Raw genomic sequence first — 22,938 nt, forward strand, 5'->3', positions numbered from 1 at the left:
ACCACCAAACCAACCTAAACCCCATAAGTCTAGTAACCCTGCACAAGAAATCACCCCTTACATCATAGGTACTCAACCCAATCATATGATGTAAGTGGCTCGATGGGGGATTTCATCTTTCGGTAACTAGACGAGAAGTAGTTAGCATGGAAAGTGTTAATTAATGACCCGCGTAGGCGATTTCCGTTGTTCCGAAGCTGAAGCTGAATCTGAAGCGACGCGAGGAGATGAACCTAAAGGTCGGGTGGCTAAGCTGAGCTGAACCGAATACTACATACAGCAAAGCAAAGTAATTAATCCCAGGCCTCTTTTTTCTAATTCGTTGTTGCGTACGGAGAAACCGAGATACCTGACATCAGCATCGGTTCTTTTTTTCTTTTTCTTTGCATAGGTATTGGTTATGGGGCACTATTCTGTACAAGTTAGTAAGTCAGTGAGTGAGTGACTTGCTGACACGCGCTAGAGGGATGAATACGCGGAGGTAAATGGATGTGTCTCCAGTTCATGCAGTGCCACGGCCCCCCAGCGATCCGTTTCACGGCAAGAGTCGGGGTATCGGCCCCCCAGCCTCGTCGTTTCATGTCAGGTGGATACATTCTGTGTAACAGCTACACGGGCTGGGTCTCAATATGCCTTGCTTGACAGATGGGGATTTGTTTCGAGTCCGACAGGCACGGGACGGGACGGGCTGGGGTGGCCTGCCAGCACACCGGAGAATTATGTTGAGCTGTTTCATTTTCTGTTCGACAATGAGACAGGCATATGCTTCATGCTTCGTCATGGCCCCGGTCGTTGCTATTGCCCTCTTTGGTAGGTTCGCAACGACCGCTGTGTGGCTAGGTACTTTGGGAAAGGCACTTTTATTTGTCATGCTATAGACAGTATCATCAAGAATTTTAAACCCCGCTCATGAGCTTTTGTAAAACACAGCCGGCATCTCATGCATCATGTCAAGCAAATTCAATCTCTGCTGAGCCCGATCGGGTCTCCAGTAGTTTTCATCCCTCATAGCAAACTGCTGTACGATCTCAACCTTTATCTAGCGTACCAGGAAATCTCTCCAATTCTCCAAAGCATACGCGACGCCGCTGGCAAAGAAGCTCAGCTCGTCCGGCCCAATATTGGCGTCACACGCTAGTCTCTCCGCGAGAATATGCTCAATCTTCGCCAGCAGCTCCTGACTTCTGCTGGAGCCTAGAGGGTGTCCTGAAGGGGCTTCTTCGTTGATAAGACTGGCAAGTTCGCCGAAATCCTCTTTAGCGACGATGTTGCGGAAAAGCCCAATGACATGATTCAGCACATTGTCAAAGTAGGCCCCATTGGCACTGGCACTTTCCAAGTCCAGGTATGGTGACTCCAAGCGACCCATACTGAAGTCGTTGGCCTGATTGTGAAGACGAGATCTGTATTTGCGATCAGGGATCTCGTGCATACCATTCATGTAGGCAACGAATAGTCTCTTGTCCAGGTCAACGACATCACTAGGGTGCTCTTCAGGAAGCTGTCTCATTGACTCGGGCAAGCTGTCGTCTTCGTCCTCGTCCTCGACACGGTCGCATGTCTCCTGGAATCGGAGCGTACCAGATGCTCGTGCACGTTCCATCAGCTCATGACAGGTCAGTTCGACATCAGAACCTTCGTCGTCCAGAACTGGGGCGTCGATGTAGCGTATATTTGTGTCAAATCGAACCACAGGCCCGAAAGAAATAAAAGATCCGGCAAAGGATTCCGCGTCGTCTTCATCACATGATTCAGACATTATGGATGCTTTGTCCCATCCAGAGACATAGTATATATCATCGTCGTCATCATCACTGTCTTCGAAGATCGCGTCATATTCAGAGTCTGAGGCTTCCGAAGCATAGCCAGACTCCGACTCCGACCCAGACTCTTCAATTTCCGAGTATGGTCTTTTCAAGATGGGCTTTAAAACGAAACCGACAGAGGGTCCAGTTGCAGGCGCCAAGGCCGAGGCACCCAATTGACTGGCTGATGTGACAGAGACCTCATCCGAGGCATAGCAACTGTCATGAGAGATCGATACTTCAAGCTGGGAGAACGTCGAAGAAAGAGACTCCCATGACTTTTTGTTCATGTTTTGACTGCTCATTTTGACAACACAGGGGTCCTCTTGCCGAAGCTGAACAATCTTTGCAAATAAGACCAATGGACGAGAAAAGGTGAAGCAGTCTCGAAAAAAGTCAATAACTTTGGTCGAGATGAATGAAGAGTGTTTTGATATTCAGAAAATGGCTTCGAAGGCCTCCAAAGGGTTTAGAGGGGTCCATGGTGAAGCACAGGCGTGAAGAATAAATCCACCTAGTGGGAGCCGACAAGGCCCTTGAGGAAAATAGCGTAAAACATTTTCTGTATTTGTCTGTTCACTTCAAATTGGGGGATGAGTTCAGGTTGTGGCGCATGCGCGTTTGGTTGTTCTGGATTCCAGCCGAGAAACACGGTTTGACTCCCTTCTTGCTCTTGAAAACACGTTCGATTTCGATGAACTGTTTGACGTGATACATATAGACTGGTTGGTTGTGCGTGAGAGAAGAAGCGCAGGATTCGTTGCTAGCTAAACACCACGCGTTGGGTATTCAGGTAGACGTCAACTTGTGTGGAAGATGACGATGAGGTTGGCCTTGTTCGGAAGCCGGTTGGGTGCTTGATCCGCGAAGAGGGGTCCTGGCGCTATAGGGTCATGCCCACTTTTCGTGGGGAGGCGTAAGGAACAGTGCTGCAGCGGGGGGCGAGAGGGGTAAGGAACAGAATCCGTCAATGGAGTGTTCCTCAAAGGAAGCCTAAGAATGATAAACCCCGACGATTGTACGGAGTTCGTCGAGAAGTGTCTGGAATGGATGAGAAATAGCACGGTAACCAGTGCTGGGGAAAGAAAGGGATGGGAACAAGGCGAACCTCGCGGTAGTCAGTCAGATTTCCGTCATCACCACATGACCTGGGGCCTTGTTGCCTCCCCTTCCGGCGTAGCCATCGGCCCGACCTCGGGCGGCCAGATCTGGTCTAGCGCTTGCGGCTAAGGCTCGCTACTTGATCCAATCAACGTCGTCTTTTCTCGGCTCGGAGTTTCATGTAGTTCCGTGCCGGAGTCTCTGGACTCTTCGCCGGTGAGGAGAGACCAACACGCGGTGGGCGGCTTGCTAGGTAGCATTTCGACATTGCTGGTGACTGATTTCTCCGATGGATACACTCCATAGTCTATGCTTGGCCCATGACTCCACATCAGTCTGGGCTGCTTGACTCTTGAAAGTTGAAAGAGGAAGTTCCCTCCATCTCGTGGACAACGGCATAGTGATTACCTAAACGGGCAATGCCCAGCAACACCTCGCTTTCACTCCAGTGTGAACCATCTAGCCTGTCCATTCGTGTCGGGCCTGACTTACGATACTTTCAGGGAATCTAATCTTATTCATCTTGCATTAACCACGTTCGGGGATCTATGTTTGGGCTTTGGCATGCTTCACCCTGAAAGAATTCTTCCGAGTGGCTTGTTCGATTCACTGTTCCTGCCTGAACGACGGTTTCGGCGGACCTCTGACTCGACATCTTCATAACACCACTTTTTATCCATGTCTCCTGGATTTGCGTGGCCTTGTCCCAAATGCGAATACTTGTGGTTCGTCGGAATTAGATCATGGACCACAGCTCAACCATGTTCTGAGGAATTCGAACAAAGAAAGAGCCACTCGGCACCTGGCAAGGGAAATGAATTGGTGCTGCATCTGCGACAAGACTTGTTCATTAATGAACTCTCGTGGGGTTGGCCAATCAAACTGTCAATCTAAGGACAAGGAACAAAGGACTGGCGATGAAACATCGTACCAACTTAGAGTTCGACCTCGCGAGTCGAATCAAAGATCCGGTCTGCTTATTCTTCAGCATGGACCAATGCCAATGGGCACGGAGTAGTAAGCTCAGCACACTCACTGACTGTCCATGCTAAAGCTGCATGCGAATAGCTACGTTCCCTTCTACCGCTAGGGCGTGCCGCGTAAAAGAGGATAATTATAGAAACTTGAGGCAGGCAAAGAGTCAAACTGCACATCTATTGCCAAAAGCTTTTTCAGGCTAACCTCTATTATGAAAAGCAAACAGGAGGACGAGTGGCTCGGGATGCCAAATCTTTCTTTTCATGCATTGTTACGGGGGGTATGCATTCTTCCCAGACCCAGCATTCCAATGTCTAGGCCAGCCAGCTCACCAACGGTAGCGCCTTGAGTACCCGAGGATCATTAGCTCCACCAGACGGGAAGGGCGTGGAGCAAAGGATCGGTCGGGGAAATTTAGTGCAAATCATTGCGGCAGCTATCCTACGTATTCGACTGGGGATGGGGAAAGCAACCTAATGACGCTTACACTCCAGGTGTCAGTCAGCAGCTAGACCACACCTCCACCGTGTCCCTTGACGCGTCGAGCCGTCGAAGCCGGTCGAGCTCCATTGTGACACTCATAGTTCGATCCAGGTGCCGGCATTGATTATCAAACAATGAACAAGTCGGTGTCATTGGTGATGTACTCGCTGGTCCCTCTAGGACCCGCCCATGTCTGCCCTGCTGATACCTATGCGCACTGTTTCTGGCATAGTAAGGGTTGCATTCCCGCGGGTGGCCATCTGTGCTCCGAGCCCACTGGACGGCGAGTGTCTGGCGGTGGATGGCACGAATCAGCCACCAGGTTTCCAGGCCCTCTGATTGGCACCAGGAGCGTGTGGGATAGGCATGGGCTGCTCTGCTCAGGCAATGGGCGATGGGGTGGGCCATATCGAGGAGCTGCGTATTCCTTGATGGCACATTCCCTGCGCATCTTGCCCTTCTTGAGAGCTCTTGGAATGTATGCAGAATCCAGAGAAGAATCCAGAGGCTGGGGCCCGTCGTAGCAATTCAAATAGGAGCCCTCAGTCTGTTGTTTGTTTGCTTTGTCTACTTTGCATTTTCTGCACTGTTTTCTTCGATTGACAACTCGTCAAACCAGCCCAACACTCCCCTCCTCAGGCTGCGGTACATTCCATCATCACTCCGTGCCATCGTCACCACCGCCGGCACTTCAACGGATCGCCGGCTAGGTTCGCCCGGCCCTTGCCTTGCGTCAAGCTTTACTGTGCATCAAGCTTTAGGACTGCCCGCAGTGTGCGTCGCCAGTCATATCTGATCTGCCCCAAGGTGTTCGTTGGGTCAGCCTGTGACAGACTGACAGCTCCTCTGGTTGTCGCCGCAAACGGAAAGCCAACAAACCCCCGGCACCATGTTCGCCCACCAGTTCGACCATTCCTTGAATGACTTGGATTTATTTAATCAGTACGTCAATATGGACAACTCCAGCGTGGATGGCAACAAAGATGTCTCGTTCCCTGGCGATCTTGACCAAATATTTCAGCTCGAGTCGCTGTCCAGCGACTGTGGCGAGCATTCTCCGGCCATCCCCACCTCCACGCAACCCCATCAGGCCGCCCACGCTTGGAGTAAAGACTTTTGGTGTCTGGCCCACGATCCAGACTCGTCTACGGGTCACCCCCATTTCTCTCTACAGGACACTGTTCATCCTTCTGCCGTCTCCGAGCTAGCTGTCAACTTCGAAGCCCCGCCCACAGCCTGTGCTCCGGAAACCCGCCGATCCCCAACCACTCCCCCAGCAACTCCCAGTCGCAAGGCCCAAAGTGCTGGCATCACGCCCAAGGCCATCCGCCGTCATCGTGAGCCTAATGACCGCCGTGGGCCGCTGCAAAAACAGAGCTTCTCCCCCGGCATCCCCCGCTCATCGCAGATCCAACGGAACAGAATGGCGTACCCCGAAGCTTGGGCTCAGCGATTCAACAACTTCAGCTTCCGTAACTCGGATGAACGCTTGCCCTTGTCACCACCACCCTCAGATATCCTCGTTCAGCAGGAGAATATGGCGGCAGACACCGCGCACCTGAACCGCACTGAAGCGCTATCCAAGCCTTCCGCAGAGATGCCTCCACATTATGACACTGGCATCTTCAACCCATCACCTGCCATCTCCATGCCTTCGCCTTCAACAGCTACCCTAGCGGGGCAGCCTCCGAGATATTTAAGCCAGTCAAGCAGCTCTGGCTTGCCCACCTCAAGCCCCCCTTCAGCTGATGAGATCTTCTCCTCCCCACATTCTTCGGGCCCTCAGTCTATGTCTTCGTGGCATTCCGACTCTCTTGCCTCTTCGGGGCTTCCGTACAGCACTCCCGACCTGAATGGGCACGATACCCAAGCATGGTGGTCACCAATTACATCTCGAGTTCCCCAGCGACAACCGTCATATCAGCAAATGGTCGCCTCCCCAGCTGCGCAACGGCCGATCCAGAACCCTGCAACCCAGAATGACATGCTGCAAGGGGGACTTATGATTCAACTCGACCCCTCGTCGTTCGACTTATCTAACACCCACTCGTCCTTCCCGTCGTCCGGGCTGGCTTCCGCTCCTAACGGCCACGACAGCCGTCCCTATACCCACAGCACAGCAGCTCCAGTGGATTCATCCTCTTTCGTCACCCCACAAATCCCACCCACTCACTCCAGGCCACCATCGCTATCTCCAGGCTCAGGCGCCTCTCCAAAGAATGGAACCATCATGCATAACGGAAGCAGGAGGACAATCAACCGCCAGAACCTCAACCGAAAGCTATCTAATTCCATGAACATGCCCAAGCCAGTCAAGGGACTCCACACTACAAGCCCCAAGGGAGGCAACAAATCCGTCACCGTGTCATTCGTGAACTTCACCCCCAACGATCACCAGAAGATCCTCACCGGTGTTGCCCCCAGCGGCAGCTCCAAGACTAAGGCACGACGCGAGCAAGAAGCCCGCGATAGACGGCGCAAACTGAGCGAAGCCGCTTTGCAAGCCGTCCGGAAGGCCGGAGGCGATGTCGAGGCTCTCGAAGCCATCTTTTGCTAATTCATGTAATAGTAATATCCATTTGTTCATTCTTTTCCTGTTCTGTTACTTGTGTTGGTTACTCTAGCCGGTTGGGGCTGCCTGCGTTATACCATTCGAGTACTTGTTTTATCCATGTCTTACTATATCATTGCTTTTTACCCCCGATACAAGGCAGCGGTTGTTTTCAAACAGATTATCCTCTTCGCTGTTGGAAGGAAAGGGTTTGGGAGTTGGATCATCAAAAGCGTTAGATGGGCGGACATTCGGTTTCCTCCCCGGGTTGGATACTACGTATAATATATGTCACTAATACTGCATACATGGGAACACAGTTGAAACAGAAGCGAGCGATCTATAAATGCAGATAGTAGTAGGTGGATACTGAAGTCAAGCATTCAGCGGAAATAATATACCATATTATCTTAAGTTCGTCTGAAATGTAATGTAAAGTGGAGAGATTCAGTAACAGTCATCCGATGTCTGGGACAGTCAGTCCGGCAGATGGACATAATATACACGGATCATGATACAACGACTCATAAAATACATAGATGGAGGCGTTTAACCAGAGACTTGACCGAGAAAAAATCCCAATACCGTATGGCAACGCTCCAGTCAGCCTAAGTCAGCGGCATTCCGACAAATCACGCCAACAGCTTGTTTTACAAGGGGGCGTGTTCCGCAATTCGGGAACGGACGGCAACCCGGCAAGGCAACCCAGATGCCTTTAGGCGTGACAGGTCTAATGATGTTTTCAACGAGAAGCTCGAACAGAGACGTCAATCCCATTCTACCAAGCTTCATCTTCGGATCTTTCACTCATTTCTTCGAACTAGTCGGACTCCACGAATCAGGCTGCCAGTTATCACCCGGGTTACCTGCCGCGGCCTTTGCCCAGGGATCTTGCTTGGCAGCCGGAGCCTTCTGCGGACTCTTCGCTTGGGTAACGGTCGCGTCGCTCGTATTTGTTGCGGGAAGCGGTTGCTGTTGTTGCTGGGATATGGGCATATCGAGGTAGGATGGTTTGCTGGCCCAGCGTTCATCGGCCAGACGAGCTAGCTCCTTCATCTGCACCTGGCGGATGATGTCTTGTTGCTGTTCTTCGAGGGAAGGGGGTTCGGCGCGCACGTAGCGAAGCCATTGGTGCCATTGTGCTGGGAGTTGTGGCGGTGGGATGTTAGTCGTGGCTGGACTTGCGTTTTGATCGGGAGGTACAAAACTCACGGCTCACTTGAACATCACTGTAGTGGGTTTTGGGATCGGTCCTGACGATGCGGCGGAAACGCCCGGCATTCAGCTTGTCCTTGAATTCCCAGAAAGTGTTTCCGGAGAGATCGGTGCCTGTGTCGGGGCAGTGTTCGTTAGAAGCTATATATAAAACGGGAGGGTGGGATCGGAGAGACAGGTCAGGTCGATCGCGACATACCGACGAGGAAGGATCTTCGCCAGGGTAGTCGAAGGCTCTTCCACTTGAACCAGAGACTGTTGATTGGACTCATTGGGGCGAGAGGAAAGGTGATGGATGGAGATTGGGGCCGTGCGATGGGAAAGTCGATGGTGGAGGTGGCTGAGGGTTGTAGTGATTGGTAAACGGCTCCGGTCAATGGCTGCCGCGGCCTGGGCCTGGGGCCCGAAAAGGCAGGCAGCGACGGGGATGGCGGCGGAAGGACGTCATCGGTAAGATTGGGCCGTCACGGCGCGTATTCTTCTGGTAAATTCCACGGCGCATTCCAGCCAAGGGCCTCGTCTGTCGCGGTTGCTGCTGATTGTTTTTCCCGAGCTTCTTAGGCTGCAGCATCTTTTGGATCCGTCACTGCCCATCTTGCTGGCCTCGCGCGTTTCTTCTGCCTCCCATCCAGACCCTTTCGATCTTCCGGTTCATCCGTCTTCCCCTCAGCCCCCTCCTGAACCCCTGTGACGTCCCGCCGTTCGTCCCACCGGAAGCCACTATAAACAGCTCCTCCCCCCTATTTTTTTTCGCCCAGCTGCCTAACTGTGCTTCACGAATCGGTCTGCATGTCCCTGGCATTTTGATCGAGTCGGCTCGAACTTGAATATGGCCTCCGTCACCTCGCTCGACAAGGACCTGCGCAATCTGCGCCTGTCCCGCTATACCCCGCAGGCAGCCGCGGAAGTCCGTACCTGGATCGAAGAGGCGCTCCACGAAAAGCTGCCGCCAGGGGATCTCCTTGACGCTTTGAAAGATGGTGTTGCACTTTGCAAGTGAGATCAAGACGAGATTCTAGCAATCTGTATAGCTACTAATGACTTCCCAGGCTTGTGAATCTGGCCGTTTCCCCCGGTGTCAAGTACAAGCAGTCCTCGATGCCCTTCGTGCAAATGGAGAATATCTCCCACTTCCTCCGCGCGTGCCAAATTCAGCCCATCAGCCTTCTTCCTCATGATGTCTTCCTCACTGTCGATCTCTACGAAGCCAAGGATCCTGCACAGGTTCTGCAGTGTCTTACGTCTTTCAGCAGGCGTGCCAATGCCCTTCAGCCTAGCAAGTTCCCTCGCGCACTAGGCCCCCAAAGCAAAGCAGCGAATTTGAGCCCGAATGCCACCGGCTCCAGCCAAGGCGCGTACACTCCCACCAAGTCGAGTGTGTCCGGACACTCGAGTCCAGCAAGGTCCCCCAAGCCCGTCAGCAGTTGGAGCAAAAGGTCAGATGAGGTCGTCACGGCCCCGGCCTGGAACATCCATCAGTACGGCTACATGGGTGGCGCCAATCAGGGCAACCAGGGTGTCGCGTTTGGGGCTCGTCGGCAAATTACCACTGCGGCCCCTCGGGTTCCTAGCTTGGCAGAGAAGGAAAAGCGGAGACAGGAGGAACAAGAAAGACAGCTCTTGGAAAAGCAGGAAACTGAGCGTCGTCTCCAACAAGAGCGTGAGGCGGATGAAGAGCGTGCACGCATAGAAGAGGAACGCCGATGGGAAGAGGAAACGGCCCGTCAGAGGGAAAAAGAACGCCGCAACGTTGAGGATGAGAGAAAACGCTGGGAGGCGCAACAACGCAAGTGGGAAGAGGAGGAACAGCAACGTGTGCGAGAAGAGAAGGAGACGGAAGAAAGGCTGGAACGTGAACGGCTACAGCGGCGAGAGGCGCACGACAGCCGCCTCAACGGGCAGTTCCTCAGCCAATACCAAGCTAGTCTGCCGAGTCCTACCCAACCAGTATCCAGCGAGACACGCGAAAGGCAACGGATCCGAGAACTCGAACGTGAGCTGGAGCGGGCGAAGGAGAGAGAGCGTCAGTACGAGCGCGAACGTGAACAGGGCCCGGGATCACCCCAGTCTCCTCGAAGCCCTCGCCCGGTTCCCGTGCCTCCCAAGCCAAGCTACGATTTGTCTTCACTGGAGCAGGAACGCCGCATGCTCCGCACCGAATGGCAGAACCATCGCAGTGAGGGACTGGCTGAGGAGCTGGATGGCCCGCCGGCTATGCCCCCGCGGCCCCTTCCAGAGCCAACCGAGGCGAAACCACCCATGCCGCCTCGGCCTCTCCCTGAACCCACCGAAGTAAAGTCATCTATGTCACCACGTCCCCTCCCTGACCCCGTCGCCTACGCCGCTCAATCCCAGGCACAAGATAGCCGTGTCGATCGCTTCCTCGCCTCGAACCGTCCCCCTACTGCATCTAAGCCCGCCACCCACCGTCCACAGGACTACACAACAACGGCAGAGGTCGACGCCGAGAACAGCCGTCGCGCAGCCGCCCAGGAGAAGACCAAAGCCGGCGGCTGGGCCTCCAAGTCCCTTCTGGAGCGCGAGATGGAGCGTGAACGAGAGCGCCAGCGGGAATGGGAAGAAGACCAGAGACAGACCCAAGAGGCAGCTGCCAAAGTCGTTGGAGCACGCCGACAAATCCTTGGCCCACGCCCGCCTCCGTAAAGTACTCTTGCAAAAAGGCGAGCTTACATCTATCAACATCATCCATTGATATCCACCTCCGGAGCTGCGAGGTTTCATATACCCTTTTACCCTACGCGGTCTTGGTTAGGTACTACTAGGTTTGCTTTTGGGCGGATGCGCGCATGCATGGGTGATTTCTGGTTTTTGGTTTCAAAATTTGCATGTAAATATTCATCTATTCATTCAACCTGACCGTGTGTCAGGATAAAAATTTTGATAGACATTTCACAATCTCAGCAGTTTTCAAGAGGGTATCTATACATTAACAGTAAACTATAAGGACGTACTCGGGTGGTTAGACAGTAGATGATCAACCAGCGAGTATGAGGTAGATCAATCAATGATTCGATGAATGAAAAGCACGCTTTTACTCGCTCTTATCCCGAACGCATCTAGAAGCAATCACTCAACCAACAAACAACCGAAATGAGAAGTAGTAGCGAATTACTCCGAATAGGCCTTTTTTCCGCAAAGAATCTCATCCACGAGAAGCAACAAGCGCTCCCCGCTCTCAAGCAACCATGTTCGCTCGATATCATCAGCCCACTGTAATGCCTCCTGACCACCTCTTCGCGCTTCTCCTCGTGCCCGTGTAATCCGTCGATGATTTCCCTCCAAGACTGCGTCGCGCAACTCTGGCGTGATGCGCAGCATATCGCTATCAGCGAGGAGAATGATCAGTGACTCGAGGGCGATGGACATCTTGGCGTTGTCGGAGATACTGGCCGTGCTGGCCATATAGGGCAGGAAGCATCGTTCCAGTTTGTCTTGGTTGAGATACTCCTCGTCTGTGTCTGGGGCGGCGGTCTCGCGCATTCGGAAGAGGAGGAATTCGCAGAGTGTGGTTTTGGCGGCAGGGGAAAAGTAGGGGAGCGTGGATGGGCTGACGAAGGCTTGGAAGATGGGGAGGGGGAGGTGGCGGATGTTTTCGGCGAAGAGGTGGTAGAGGTCTTCGAGGGAGGCGAAGTCGTCGGGGAGGGATTCTGAGACGGTGGAGAGAAGGTATAGGAGACGTTGGCGGAGAGAGAGGGAGCGCATGCCTCCGAAGAAGCCGACGTCGCCGTGCATGTAGGGAATGTGTTTGGTGGGGAGTTCTTCGATGGGCACGATGATGCCAGTGCTTGGGGCGGAGCCACCATATGGGCCGGGAGGCGTGTTGATGCCGGGGCCTAGGGCTACTGGTTTTCTGGGTTTGGTGCGTGGGGCTCGTCGGGGCCGTTTGGGTTGACGGCGTTTTGTTGAGGTTGTGAGGTTGAGGTCTGGGTCGGTGGCTTCCTCGTCCTCGTTGTTGTCATCTTCTTCGATCTCATCATCGTCTGTGAGGTAGTCGCCGAACTCTTCTTCATCGATGTTGACCTGCGCGCTGCGCTTTTTGCTATTGTTGGTGTCGGTCTTTGCGTGTTTGAGTTCGTTGTGGAAGACTTCGCGGAATTCGTTCCGGGAAGTCGAGCCCCCGTCTGCAAAGATGGAGCGGACAATGCGCCGGTTACGACCGTACGTGGCGCTGGCCCCGCTGATGTAGCGGAATATCAAGCTGTCTTTGAGGATTTGGCGGGAGTGGTCTTCGTCTTGACCTTTGGGATTGTGCTTTTTCTTGCTTCTGGTCTTCGTTGGGGATGCGGTGGGTGCTGTTTTGGTGGTGGTGGTGGTGGTGTCGCTGGGCTTGACTTCGCTCTGTTGTCGTAACCGTTCGTTCCAGTCACTCTCCAAAACATCACACATGATTTCTAGCCAGACTTGCCATCGAGCCCAACGCTGACGATGATGGACTGAACAATTGAATGCCCAACCAACAACATGCCAGAAATCTTCTGCACTAGACCAGATGGAGTGTTTCTGGCTGAGGTCTAGGTTCAAAGGTTTCGTGTCCTCGGAGGACAAGCCTGTCGGCACGGGGACCTCCTCTGCGGGACGTCGTCTTGTATGGCGGGGGGCATCAAAATGGTTGAAAGTAAAGGCGACGCCGAGTTTAGAGGCAATGGGTCCGACGAGGGTATTGGTCAGTCGAAGAAGACGTAAAGCCGCCTGAGGCGCTTCTTCCTCTTCGGTGGTTTTTGCGCGGGTCGTGGTGGAAGGGTGCACGAGGAGGGTGGCTGCCACGGCGAGCTGTTGGACAGGTGGAGTAAATGCCGGGGCGGAGGCAACAGTGCCAGAGGTGAGGATGTTCAGCAGGAAGTCGAGGGCTTGGGTATCTGGATGGGATGGTCAGATGTGGACAAAGGAGCGGCGATGCGGAGGGGCAGACAGAGTCTCTCTTCAAAGAAGATAGCGGCATGTTGGGCCAGCTCGAACGGGACAGGTTTTGCAGGACGATAGAGAGGCAAAGTTACCTCTGAGGCATCTGGGACCGTCATCGAGGCCGGGATTGAGGGGCAATGATGGATGAAAGCAGGGGATGCGGAGGAGATGGAGATGGAGATGGACTGATGGATGGCAGAATGATAAAGAATGCCGACGCGACGCTTATCGATAGCAGCGCGTGCGGCGGCTCATGATTGGCTGTTTCAGACAATGCCGTTCCGAAGAAGCCTAGTCGGTGGGTGCTTTACAAAAAGGAATTCTTTCGTTCTTCATGTCGTGGGTTCAAGAGGCGGGATTTGAAACAGATTGCTATCCCCGGCTGTCCGATTATAGTACATGCTCTCAATTTTTATATACCGTCTGAATACTGTGAGCCCCAGCTCTAGGAATATCAAACACTTTAGCGACAGCGTTTCCAACAAATCAAGGTGCTGTAGTGTAGTGGTCATCATGAAACGTTGTGGTTTTCCGCAGCGCCGTTTCGACCTGGGTTCGATTCCCAGCAGCGCCATCAATTGGCGTGTGTGCTTGATTTACCTTTTTGCTGATTACATTTTTCCCTATCAGACAGTCTGTCTGTCTATTCAGGTTCTCTATATCGTTGGTAACTTCTTTTTGGGATTCTTCCGTACTAAAAAACTACTTCCATTGTCTCACACCCATCATCTTCCTTCCCCCCATCAATCATACTACCTTGCCTCTGCTCACCGTGCTACTTCTTCAATGACCCTTGTTCTTGGACAATTAATTGTGTGCATATATACTTTCCTCGAGGCAGCAGCAAGAAGCCTTGTAGCCCATATGCGCTTGGTTACAGTGTGCTCTGCGACTTCACGCACTAACCATGCGCCAGGATAGGTAGTTGTCGACATTGCTCCCACCAGCACTAAGCATGTGCCCGTGCCAGAACCATCGACAGCACAGACGCTTCATTACAACTAGTAGTACAATACACAGAGAATGTTGTTTTCTAGTCCTCAATACCTCGAACGGAAGGATTCGATCAACCCATGGAAAGGTAGTATCCATTACCCCCCACCTGGCGGGATCAAGTAGCCATCCCAATGTCACGCAGGATGTCGAGCAGATTTGCCATGCAGGAAGCCGTCCACGAATACCTCCTGGTCGAGAAATGAGCTGTTTCCAGCACTCAGCAGCCAATCGCCCAGGCCAAGCGACCTGCTTCTTTCCGCGGTAACACAGGAGTCGGGTCATTGCAGTATAACCTGCCATCTGACCTGCTGCGAATTAAATCGGACAAGTACGAAGGGACTAGCTGTAACATTGAACGGAGAATTTTCTGCACCACATGGCCCTTTCCAAGTGCCTTCCCAGTGGTCCCATGGATATTCACAGAGAAAGACTATACTCTTTTCACTCGGACCCAGGATGTTCGGAGCCCCGCCACCCGAGATCCACTGTTCCGTGCGAGGGAAAGCTTGACTCTAGTCAATGGTTGGCGGTTCATTTCCCAACCTCATCCCTTGCCGCTGACAGATTGGGCCATGAACCCCGATAGTTGGGTTGGGGCAATTCACACCCAATGGTCGGGATATCTGACATCCCGCAGTCAATGGACATCACGATATGTGTAGAGTTCGGGAAAACAACCTTCATCCAGGACGGTCTCAGATCCTTCTGAAATGGTGGGTTGACATGAGCCAGATAGGTAGGGAGCTGCACGCGAGCCGTCTTCAACCTAGTACCTAGTAGCCGATCCGCATTCCCAATCACAACTCCGGTACTCCGTACTGGAACATAAGCTTAGGGTCGAATAAGAGTACGGATTCTGCGCCGCTTCGAGCTAAAGAAGTAGGCGATTTATCAGATGTCTCACCGTGATCTGACTCACCGGAGAAGACCCATACATTCCTAGTATCGTATCAATAATCAAGGATTATGGATGGTCCCACCTGCTTAACGATTAGTAGTATCTGGACACTGGATACACTTCCCTCAGCCTGCACGTGTGTATAGAATGGCCGGCGAGTGGCTGAGGTTGCTTTTTGGTGCTGATAAGCGGGACAGATATCCAATCCAACCAGCTCGAAGAGTGGGGTGGTAAACACGGTCTCGATGAACTTTTGCCCCCAACAGTAGGGACCACTCAATACCCATGGCGATCGAAGCAAGGTTTACACACAATACGGTAAAACCGTCCCGTAAGATTGTTCAGGAGGGGTAGGTAATGAACGGTCCGTCGTGGCGTGAAAGCGAAAGGCCGGGCAGCTGCGACTACTTATCAATCAGCGGGTCTCGTATCCTGATCCTGAAAGATGATCTGATAAAAATTTGTCGCGTGCGCACAACTTTCCATCCACAGTCGACTTGTGGTTTCCCTTGCTGCACCCGCCGTCAACATGGGCAACAACCCTGTTTTTGCCGTCACTGGTAGGACCTCCACGGCATAGCATCATGCTATAATGCGGCCAGGAAGTTACTGACTTTTGGCCAGTCTTTTTCATCTGCTTTCGAGAATGCCTGGAAACAAGTGTTGTTGTGTCTGTTCTGTTGGCGTTCTTGAAGCAGACGCTTGGGAGCAGTGGAGAACTCGAAACGTATAAACGACTCAAAAGACAGGTAAGTGTCGCTGGGAAGTCAGTCATCGGTTGATCTCTAGAGTTATTGCTGATTATGTGCGTTTCACACCAGGTGTGGCTAGGATGCGCACTTGGTTTGTTCATCTGCCTCTGCGTCGGTGCCGGTATGATCGGCGCGTTCTACAGCCTGGGAACGGACACTTTCTCTAGCACCGAAGATATCTGGGAAGGCGTCTTGGGAATCTTAGCCTCGATCATTATTGCCGTCATGGGTGCAGCCCTGCTGCGGGTGTCGAAGCTGCAGGAAAAGTGGCGGGTGAAGCTTACCAAAGCTCTCCAGCATCACGACCGGCCCAATAGCTCGCGTAAGGGCCGAGTCAAGATGTGGTTTGAGAAATACGTCATGTTCATCCTGCCCTTTATCACTGTTCTTCGTGAAGGACTAGAGGCGGTTGTTTATGTCGGAGGTGTCGGGTTGGGCCTGCCAGCCACATCGTTCCCGCTAGCGGTTGTGTGTGGTCTCATCGCGGGATGCTTAGTTGGATATCTGATCTATCGGTATGTGATCCTCTGACCATTATGGGTATGACCCAAGCTAATGAATCATCGGGGTTGTAGAGGAGGCAGTGAAACCACCATGCAGTTCTTCTTGATCGTCTCGACCTGCTTCCTATACTTGGTGGCCGCGGGATTGTTCTCCCGTGGCGTGTGGTACTTTCAGAACAATGCTTGGAACAACATCATTGGCGGGGATGCCTCGGAAACAGGCTCGGGTCCTGGATCTTATGATATCAGGCAGAGTGTGTGGCACGTTAACTGCTGTAACCCCGAGTTGGGCGGCGGCGGCGGTTGGGGCATCTTCAATGCCTTGCTCGGATGGACCAACTCGGCAACACTGGGGTCGGTGATTGCCTATAATCTATTCTGGGTCTGCGTGATGCTTGCCTATGCTGCAATGCTGTATCGCGAGCGGAAGGGAGCGATCCCCGTCATTGACCCTATGATTGCACGCTACCAGGGTTTCAAGGCTCGGGTGATAGCCACGATCCTACGCCGGCCCTTGGAAGAGAATGACGATCCGGTAGAGCAACCCGGAATTCTGGGAAACAGTGGGAATGAGAAAGCGGTTGGTGCTGGGGTGTCGATGTCTGTGAGAGAAGCGGAGGTTAGGGCTGTGTAGCGGTCGGGTAGACTCGCTGTATGAAGTAGAAAATGGAGCTTTTTTCTGGTCGAACCGCGTTATGCGGGTAGTTTCGGTAATTTGCCATCGCATTTCGCGAGGTTGTAGTTCTCCGGTGAATAATCGGTGTGCAGATCGACTGGTAGAAACAGTAAATTGGCAAGGTCCAGGGATCCATCAGTCGGATCGATACCAAACCGGACGGAAGTAGGGCAATGTACGGCGTATGGACTAGTAACCACCAAGTAACCACAAAGCGAGGGCTGATACTAGTGTAATACCCGCTCTTGGCACGACCAGGGGTGGAGGGCAAGAAATTGCATCAGATAAGCCCGGCCCAGCAAGCAGCCACCATGATAAGATGCTGTCGGGCGTGGATAAAATGCCATCTGCTCGCTTGCAGATGAAAAATTCTCCCTGACAGGCGCCTTTAAGCAAGAAGTAGTCGGAGATAAAGTAGCCAAGGATGCCAAGTCGGGCAAGTCTACTTGTTCTGGGGAGAAAACTGGGGTGGGACTGCTGTTCGAGTGGGACTCCGAGAATCTGCCCGTTTGGGCCATGGTTGGAATGGTTCCCATATCAGATGGCTATCTGATTCGTCTCACGCCTCGCATTCGTGGATGCATGTAGTCATGTCCCGTAGTATGTACCACCTTCCGGCGACGGCCCAACTGATTGATAAGTGGGATGATCGATCCTGCTCGCTGCTCCACTAAGGCGAGGGCCTGCCAAGCGTCAAAGGTATATAGAAGCCACGCGCAGGGCTTTCCCTCGTCCCGTTTTCTTTCTTTCTTTTCCTTCCTGTCCGAACAACTCTCGTCTTCATCTCAGGCGGACAGACAGGATGGCATTCCCCCGCCATCTGCTTTCCTGGCTCGCAGCCGTCGTGTTCCTCGCCCAATGCCAGGCCAAAACTGTGACTTATGACTTCAATGTTACTTGGGTCACGGCCAACCCAGACGGCCTGGCCGAGCGAGAGGTGGTTGGCATCAACGGTCAATGGCCCTTACCCGTGATTGAGGTGGACAAGGGAGACCAGCTGGTGGTGAACATGTACAATGGACTGGGCGACAAGAGCACGTCCATTCACTTCCACGGCATGTACCAGACCAACACCACCGACATGGACGGACCGGCCCTGGTGACCCAATGCCCGGTGCCCCCTGGCAGCTCCATGACGTATAACTTCACCGTCAACCAGAACGGCACGTACTGGTACCACTGCCACACCGACTATTGCTACCCCGATGGCTACCGCCAGGCCTTGATTGTGCACGACAATAGCTCCTGGTTTGCCGATGAGTACGACGAGGACCTGACCATCACCATGACAGACTGGTACCACGAGCTCACCCAGGAGATCGCCCCGACTTTCATCACCGTTGACAATCCCACGGGAGCCGAGCCCATTCCCGACTCGTTCCTCTTCAACGACACCCTCAACACCAAGATCCCCGTCGAACCAGGCAAAACATACCTGCTACGCCTGATCAACATCGGTGCCTTTGTCGCGCAGTACTTCTACATCGAGGATCATACCATGCGCATCGTCGAGATCGACGGTATCTACACTGATGCCGCCGAGGCCGACATCCTCTACATCTCTGCTGCCCAGCGCTACTCTGTTCTCGTCACCATGAAGAACTCCACGGACAAGAACTACCCGATCGTGACCGTGGCAGACTCCGTCCTGCTCGACACCATCCCCTCCGACCTCAAGCTCAACCAAACCAACTGGCTGGAATACAACTCCAGTGCCTCCTTCCCGCAAGCCGTGATGACCGTGTCCGATTGCTCCGATCTGGACCCCTACGACGATATGGGCCTCGTTCCCTACGACAGGATGCCCCTTCTCGAGGACCCCGACGTCTCCCTCGAGCTCACCGTCACCATGCAAGTCCTCGATAACGGCGCAGACTACGCCTTCCTCAACGACATCTCCTACACCAAGCCCAAGGTCCCCACCCTGTACACCGTCATGTCAGCCGGGTCTCTCGCCACCGATGCCACCGTCTACGGTGACTACACCCACTCCGTGGTGCTAGACGAGGACCAGGTCGTCGAGATCATTCTCAACAACGGCGACACTGGCTCTCACCCCTTCCATCTCCACGGCCATGCCTTCCAGATGGTTGACCGTTTCCCCAGCTACGGAGAGCATTTCTACGACTACGCTGATGGGGATCCCGTCACATACAACGCCTCCAACCACAGCACCTTCCCAGCCTACCCCCCGCGCCGAGACACCTTCGTCCTGCCGCCGCAGGGATACTTCGTGATCCGCTTCAAGGCCGACAACCCGGGAGTGTGGTTCTTCCACTGCCACATTGACTGGCACTTGGCGCAGGGTCTGGCGATGGTCTTCATCGAGGCGCCCCTGGCGATCCAGGAACGGGTGACCATTCCTCAGCAGCATTACGACGTATGCGAAGCGGCAGGAATTGCCTATGAAGGAAACGCGGCTGGAAACACCGAGGATTACACGGACCTGTCGGGCCAGAACAAGCAGGTCGCTTGGCTACCCGGTGGATTCACGGCCCGGGGTATCGTGGCTCTGGTGTTCTCGTGTGTGAGTGCGTTCCTCGGAATGGGTATGATTGCATTCTACGGCCTGTCGGATATCAAGAAGGGGGCACAGGCCCCGACTGCACGCAGAGAGGAGGTGAGAGAGCATGAAGACTAAGGTGATCTCTGGTATTAGGAGGGACCTTTTGTGTTGATGATCCTTCTTGTTATTGCGCGTTTAATATCATGGATGTCTGTATATAGGAGAAGATCCCTATGCGAGGGATACTGGTTTATGTGTAGGCCGCCACTCTAATCTTGCATGTCGCGTCATATACCCGATAGTAATAAAAGTTGTTTGTCAATTTCTCCTGAGGCATGTTCTTCGAACTTCAATACAGAGTCTTCCCGAGCCAGTCAAGTAACAAACTTTCCTTCTTGCTTCGTATCACCACCTGCCCCTTACCTTTCCCAGACCGGAGAGAACATTTCTCTTTCCTAAGACTTCTACATGGCCTGCTCGGTGTTTCTCTTTGAAGACCCTGACTGAACGCATCGAAGTGAAGAAGCTCGTTGAGCTTGTGAATGGCAGAGGGAAGACATTTAATCATGGACTTTCTCAGAAGAATCACCCCCTGGATTGCAATAAAAAGGGATAGCATGCTTAGTGCTATTTTGCTATCGAGATTGAGGCTCCTTCACTGAAAGCAACGCAGTCAGCTGACCCTCTAGTTCTAGTGCCTCTTTCCCCTCCCTCCCTGCCCGATAGCTTCATCTTCCTCCCCTCACCACCACCAACAACCAATCTAGCAATCATTGAACATCTTGATATTCATATACCGACGTGGTATCAAATGACCGACCGCTATACTAAACTGCATCAAGCCTTCCCTCTCTGCTTCAATTTCATCATTGTCATTACTACCACCAGAACATGGCAGTGATATGATGGACGAATACCAAAACCAGCTTACAGTCAAAAGCTTCTTCTTACATTAGTTGAGAGCTAACTCAACAAATCTAAACAGAATCCAGGACCTCTGATCTCCATCGAGCATGACAGTACTATCGGAAAATCCACTATCAGTACCATTAGATCTATTCGCTTACGAGGGAAATACCGACCTGGAGACTCGTTCGTCCAACCGCATGCAGGTGCAGGTATTCTCCAATTCTATAGTCTTCAGGTTTGAAGATGCAGATTATGGGATGCTTCCATACACTTCCTGTAAGTCTTAGATCGGGTTAAAGGGAAGAAGTCCCTTGACTGTCTGATAATGTGATTACTAACTATCGGGGCTTTGGTGGGATAGTATCATTGAACGGTGAGATTATCTGTTCCTCGGGGATGCTTTTCTGCAAAGATTCCCAACCATTTCCACTCAGCCAGAAATTCCGGGGTCAGGTTTGCTACCAGCATTCCATGACCTGGGAGGTTTGTGTCTTTACGCTCCCTACATGGGGTCAAGCTTGACTCTGATGAACTTGGGAAGTGATACTTATCTAGGAGTCTAGGGTTTGCTTGCTCAACGAGCTACCTGAATACCCCACACTACTCATGAGAACCAACCCAGTTGGGACATTTGAATCACCAGCTGGATCATAGCGCCCTTACGCCGAATACGAAACCTCCCAAACCTCAGCGACATTTCCGAATCAGCAGAGACGTCTACACTGAGAAATCAAGAAGAAACGTTCTGTGCGGTGAACGGATGGGGGTAGCAACGATAGTATCTAATTACTGCGTTGAAGCGGCCTATAATGCTATAGTATTGAGTTGAGGTCATTGAGAATTCACTCTGACGCTGTGGGTGTTGAGGAGACTAGTCTAGTTAGGTCGATAGATAGATAGATATACTCCGTATAGTAGCTTGGATAGTGGTGTTGTTGGTAGGTTAGGTATTTCATGGTCGTGGAGAGATGTTGTGCTCGGTAAATTATTCTACTTTGATGTAGTCCAAGTGACTAGAGCAATGTATTAGAAGCTCTTTATGCCGCTGTGTTGACGGCCTTGAATAAGTCCGAAACAAGCATACAGCCTATCACGCATATAGAATACTCCGGAACTACGTTCTAATCACGCCATCGACAGAATTCCACGGCTGCCTAAGGCCCGCAAACCACGATGGAACTACGCTATCAAACACCACAGCAGTAAAGAATATCTTCTTATATAGAGTGTAGTGGTGATGAGAAGAGAGTCCAGAACCAACCGACCGGCCCCCTAATCTTCATCTATTCCGCACGCCCCATTCACGCCATCACCCTTTCTATAAAACCGAACCACAATTTTCCCTTTTTTTTACCCTTTGCCCTCCTCGAGTGCTCATTCGATCTCTTTCTGTTTTCCGGCACTCTCCGACGGGTCCGGCCGCCCAGTTGCTGGGTATAAGAACCCGCGGATTGGAAAGCGTAGATAATTTAGACAAGGAAAGAAGCGAGATGAGAAAAAAAAGAGAGGAAGAGGAAGATAGAGAAGGGCGGAGAGGGTAAAAGGAAAGAGACAGCGACGCCAAGCGGAGAATATTATCAAGAACGGATAAGTAGTAGTTTAGTAGTAGTAAGAAGCAATAAAAACACACAAGTGTTAAGGGAATAAAAGCAAGTAAATGGGGGAGAAGCCAAAAAGCAAAAGGGAAAGAAAAAGTAAAGAGAGCGGCTACTCTTCCGGTATATCGGAGAAGAGACCTATCCGCAGACGGTGCGACTAAGATGGGTATTAGCATCCATGACTCAAATCCGCAAAAGAGAAAGGAGGAAACGTACAAAAGGCAGTTTCGGAATGACCACCCCCAGCGTGGCGAGAAAGTTGATGGTGAAATACGTCAAGTCGTAGTGGGTATAATGCGTGCTGAGGAGGAAGAGGCAAATGGGGACGCAGAGGAGGAATTTCTTGGTGGGTGTGTACTGATCTCCATTGTCGATCTGCTCCCACATGTTGAGGTTGTCATACGCGCCGGCGTTGAATTCAAAGGGGATGCCCCGCACCCAGTGGAACATGAGGAAGGATCCGAACATGTAGCTGATGTTGGTGAGGGTCCATGAGGTCTCCTGTGAGACGCCGGGGATGATGTCGTAGAAGATCTTGAGGCAAACGATCAGGACGAAATGGATGGTCCAGGCACCTGATTGGTAGTACAAAGTGGTCAGCCACTTGGAAACAATCCCCGCAGGAACCCCTCATGTTGCGTTGTCGACGACGGTGGAGGAGGAGGTGGAGGTGGCCAATACTCACCCTTGGCGTTGACCCAGTTCGCATTCAGATTGGGCAGGGCGGCCTGGTCGCTGGTGTGCTCAATGGATTCGGCAGGCTCCTGGTAGATGATGCTACTCGAGCGTCTCCTCCGTCCAGCCTTGCCCTGGGCCATGTTGGAGTCCGGGGTCAACCGGCGCGACGCAGCGTCGACGTCCGGGGGGAAGGAGATGGCACGGGGAACAAGTAGAGAAGACACTTTGGCGGTGTTGAGCGGATACCGGGGGGATCCAGGGGGGAATTCGGACAGAAAGTCGACGACTCGAGTGACCGGGAGGAAGAGGGAGAGATCGCGAGGGAGTGGCAGAGAAAAGACGGACTGGCGGAGAGGCAACGAGAGA

At 52.6% G+C, this 22,938-nt stretch overlaps 8 protein-coding genes and 1 non-coding gene across 9 annotated transcripts; 5 read left to right on the forward strand and 4 right to left on the reverse strand.

Annotated features, from left to right (window-relative positions):
- Positions 1-955: 955 nt before the first annotated feature.
- BO94DRAFT_221181 (uncharacterized protein) lies at positions 956-2,358 on the reverse strand. The gene has a single exon (XM_025606223.1). It carries the CDS (start codon positions 2,108-2,110, stop codon positions 1,040-1,042), a length of 1,071 nt encoding a protein of 356 aa, XP_025471966.1. The 5' UTR covers positions 2,111-2,358; the 3' UTR covers positions 956-1,039.
- Positions 2,359-4,886: 2,528 nt separating this feature from the next.
- wetA (developmental regulatory protein WetA) lies at positions 4,887-7,289 on the forward strand. The gene has a single exon (XM_025610830.1). The coding sequence runs from the start codon at positions 5,257-5,259 to the stop codon at positions 6,922-6,924; it is 1,668 nt and encodes a 555-aa protein (XP_025471967.1). The 5' UTR covers positions 4,887-5,256; the 3' UTR covers positions 6,925-7,289.
- Positions 7,290-7,325: 36 nt separating this feature from the next.
- BO94DRAFT_531120 (uncharacterized protein) lies at positions 7,326-8,426 on the reverse strand. The gene is made up of 3 exons (XM_025610831.1): positions 8,333-8,426; positions 8,131-8,247; positions 7,326-8,060 (listed from the first exon to the last, which is right to left on the reverse strand). Exons 1-3 carry the CDS (start codon positions 8,403-8,405, stop codon positions 7,726-7,728), a joined length of 525 nt encoding a protein of 174 aa, XP_025471968.1. The 5' UTR covers positions 8,406-8,426; the 3' UTR covers positions 7,326-7,725.
- Positions 8,427-8,681: 255 nt separating this feature from the next.
- On the forward strand, positions 8,682-10,797 carry BO94DRAFT_508275 (calponin homology domain protein; the record flags this gene model as incomplete). The annotated part of the gene is made up of 2 exons (XM_025609655.1): positions 8,682-9,129; positions 9,183-10,797. The coding sequence occupies exons 1-2, from the start codon at positions 8,963-8,965 to the stop codon at positions 10,795-10,797; spliced, it is 1,782 nt and encodes a 593-aa protein (XP_025471969.1). The 5' UTR covers positions 8,682-8,962.
- A 255-nt stretch (positions 10,798-11,052) lies between these two features.
- On the reverse strand, positions 11,053-13,237 carry BO94DRAFT_508280 (uncharacterized protein). The gene is made up of 2 exons (XM_025609656.1): positions 13,064-13,237; positions 11,053-13,010 (listed from the first exon to the last, which is right to left on the reverse strand). The coding sequence occupies exons 1-2, from the start codon at positions 13,170-13,172 to the stop codon at positions 11,263-11,265; spliced, it is 1,857 nt and encodes a 618-aa protein (XP_025471970.1). The 5' UTR covers positions 13,173-13,237; the 3' UTR covers positions 11,053-11,262.
- Positions 13,238-13,546: 309 nt separating this feature from the next.
- On the forward strand, positions 13,547-13,630 carry BO94DRAFT_t58. Its single transcript has one exon. It is a non-coding gene; the product is annotated as a tRNA-His (tRNA).
- A 1,720-nt stretch (positions 13,631-15,350) lies between these two features.
- BO94DRAFT_483848 (FTR1 family protein) lies at positions 15,351-16,885 on the forward strand. The gene is made up of 4 exons (XM_025608937.1): positions 15,351-15,510; positions 15,575-15,699; positions 15,772-16,217; positions 16,278-16,885. The coding sequence occupies exons 1-4, from the start codon at positions 15,480-15,482 to the stop codon at positions 16,837-16,839; spliced, it is 1,164 nt and encodes a 387-aa protein (XP_025471971.1). The 5' UTR covers positions 15,351-15,479; the 3' UTR covers positions 16,840-16,885.
- Positions 16,886-17,652: 767 nt separating this feature from the next.
- On the forward strand, positions 17,653-19,687 carry fetC (putative ferrooxidoreductase Fet3). The gene has a single exon (XM_025610832.1). It carries the CDS (start codon positions 17,684-17,686, stop codon positions 19,520-19,522), a length of 1,839 nt encoding a protein of 612 aa, XP_025471972.1. The 5' UTR covers positions 17,653-17,683; the 3' UTR covers positions 19,523-19,687.
- A 2,316-nt stretch (positions 19,688-22,003) lies between these two features.
- BO94DRAFT_542473 (ORMDL family protein) lies at positions 22,004-22,712 on the reverse strand (the record flags this gene model as incomplete). The annotated part of the gene is made up of 3 exons (XM_025613094.1): positions 22,004-22,051; positions 22,111-22,469; positions 22,580-22,712. The coding sequence occupies 3 exons, from the start codon at positions 22,710-22,712 to the stop codon at positions 22,004-22,006; spliced, it is 540 nt and encodes a 179-aa protein (XP_025471973.1).
- Between the last annotated feature and the right edge of the window lie 226 nt (positions 22,713-22,938).

Source organism: Aspergillus sclerotioniger (assembly GCF_003184525.1).
Source record: "Aspergillus sclerotioniger CBS 115572 chromosome Unknown BO94scaffold_3, whole genome shotgun sequence".
In the NCBI taxonomy this organism is placed as follows: Eukaryota; Fungi; Ascomycota; class Eurotiomycetes; order Eurotiales; family Aspergillaceae; genus Aspergillus; species Aspergillus sclerotioniger.

Excerpts from the sequence above, each read along its gene's own strand:
- fetC (XM_025610832.1), top strand. The coding sequence starts at position 17,684 with ATGGCATTCCCCCGCCATCTGCTTTCCTGGCTCGCAGCCGTCGTGTTC.
- wetA (XM_025610830.1), top strand. The coding sequence starts at position 5,257 with ATGTTCGCCCACCAGTTCGACCATTCCTTGAATGACTTGGATTTATTT.
- BO94DRAFT_221181 (XM_025606223.1), bottom strand. The coding sequence starts at position 2,110 with ATGAGCAGTCAAAACATGAACAAAAAGTCATGGGAGTCTCTTTCTTCG.
- BO94DRAFT_508280 (XM_025609656.1), bottom strand. The coding sequence starts at position 13,172 with ATGACGGTCCCAGATGCCTCAGAGGTAACTTTGCCTCTCTATCGTCCT. Across the intron at positions 13,011-13,063 it reads CTTCTTTGAAGAGAGACTCT|ATACCCAAGCCCTCGACTTC; the intron begins GTCTGCCCCTCC and ends CATCCCATCCAG.
- BO94DRAFT_531120 (XM_025610831.1), bottom strand. The coding sequence starts at position 8,405 with ATGAGTCCAATCAACAGTCTCTGGTTCAAGTGGAAGAGCCTTCGACTA. Across the intron at positions 8,248-8,332 it reads GCGAAGATCCTTCCTCGTCG|GCACCGATCTCTCCGGAAAC; the intron begins GTATGTCGCGAT and ends GCCCCGACACAG. Across the intron at positions 8,061-8,130 it reads CAGTGATGTTCAAGTGAGCC|CACAATGGCACCAATGGCTT; the intron begins GTGAGTTTTGTA and ends CACAACTCCCAG.
- BO94DRAFT_483848 (XM_025608937.1), top strand. The coding sequence starts at position 15,480 with ATGGGCAACAACCCTGTTTTTGCCGTCACTG. Across the intron at positions 15,700-15,771 it reads ATAAACGACTCAAAAGACAG|GTGTGGCTAGGATGCGCACT; the intron begins GTAAGTGTCGCT and ends GTTTCACACCAG. Across the intron at positions 16,218-16,277 it reads GTTGGATATCTGATCTATCG|AGGAGGCAGTGAAACCACCA; the intron begins GTATGTGATCCT and ends TCGGGGTTGTAG.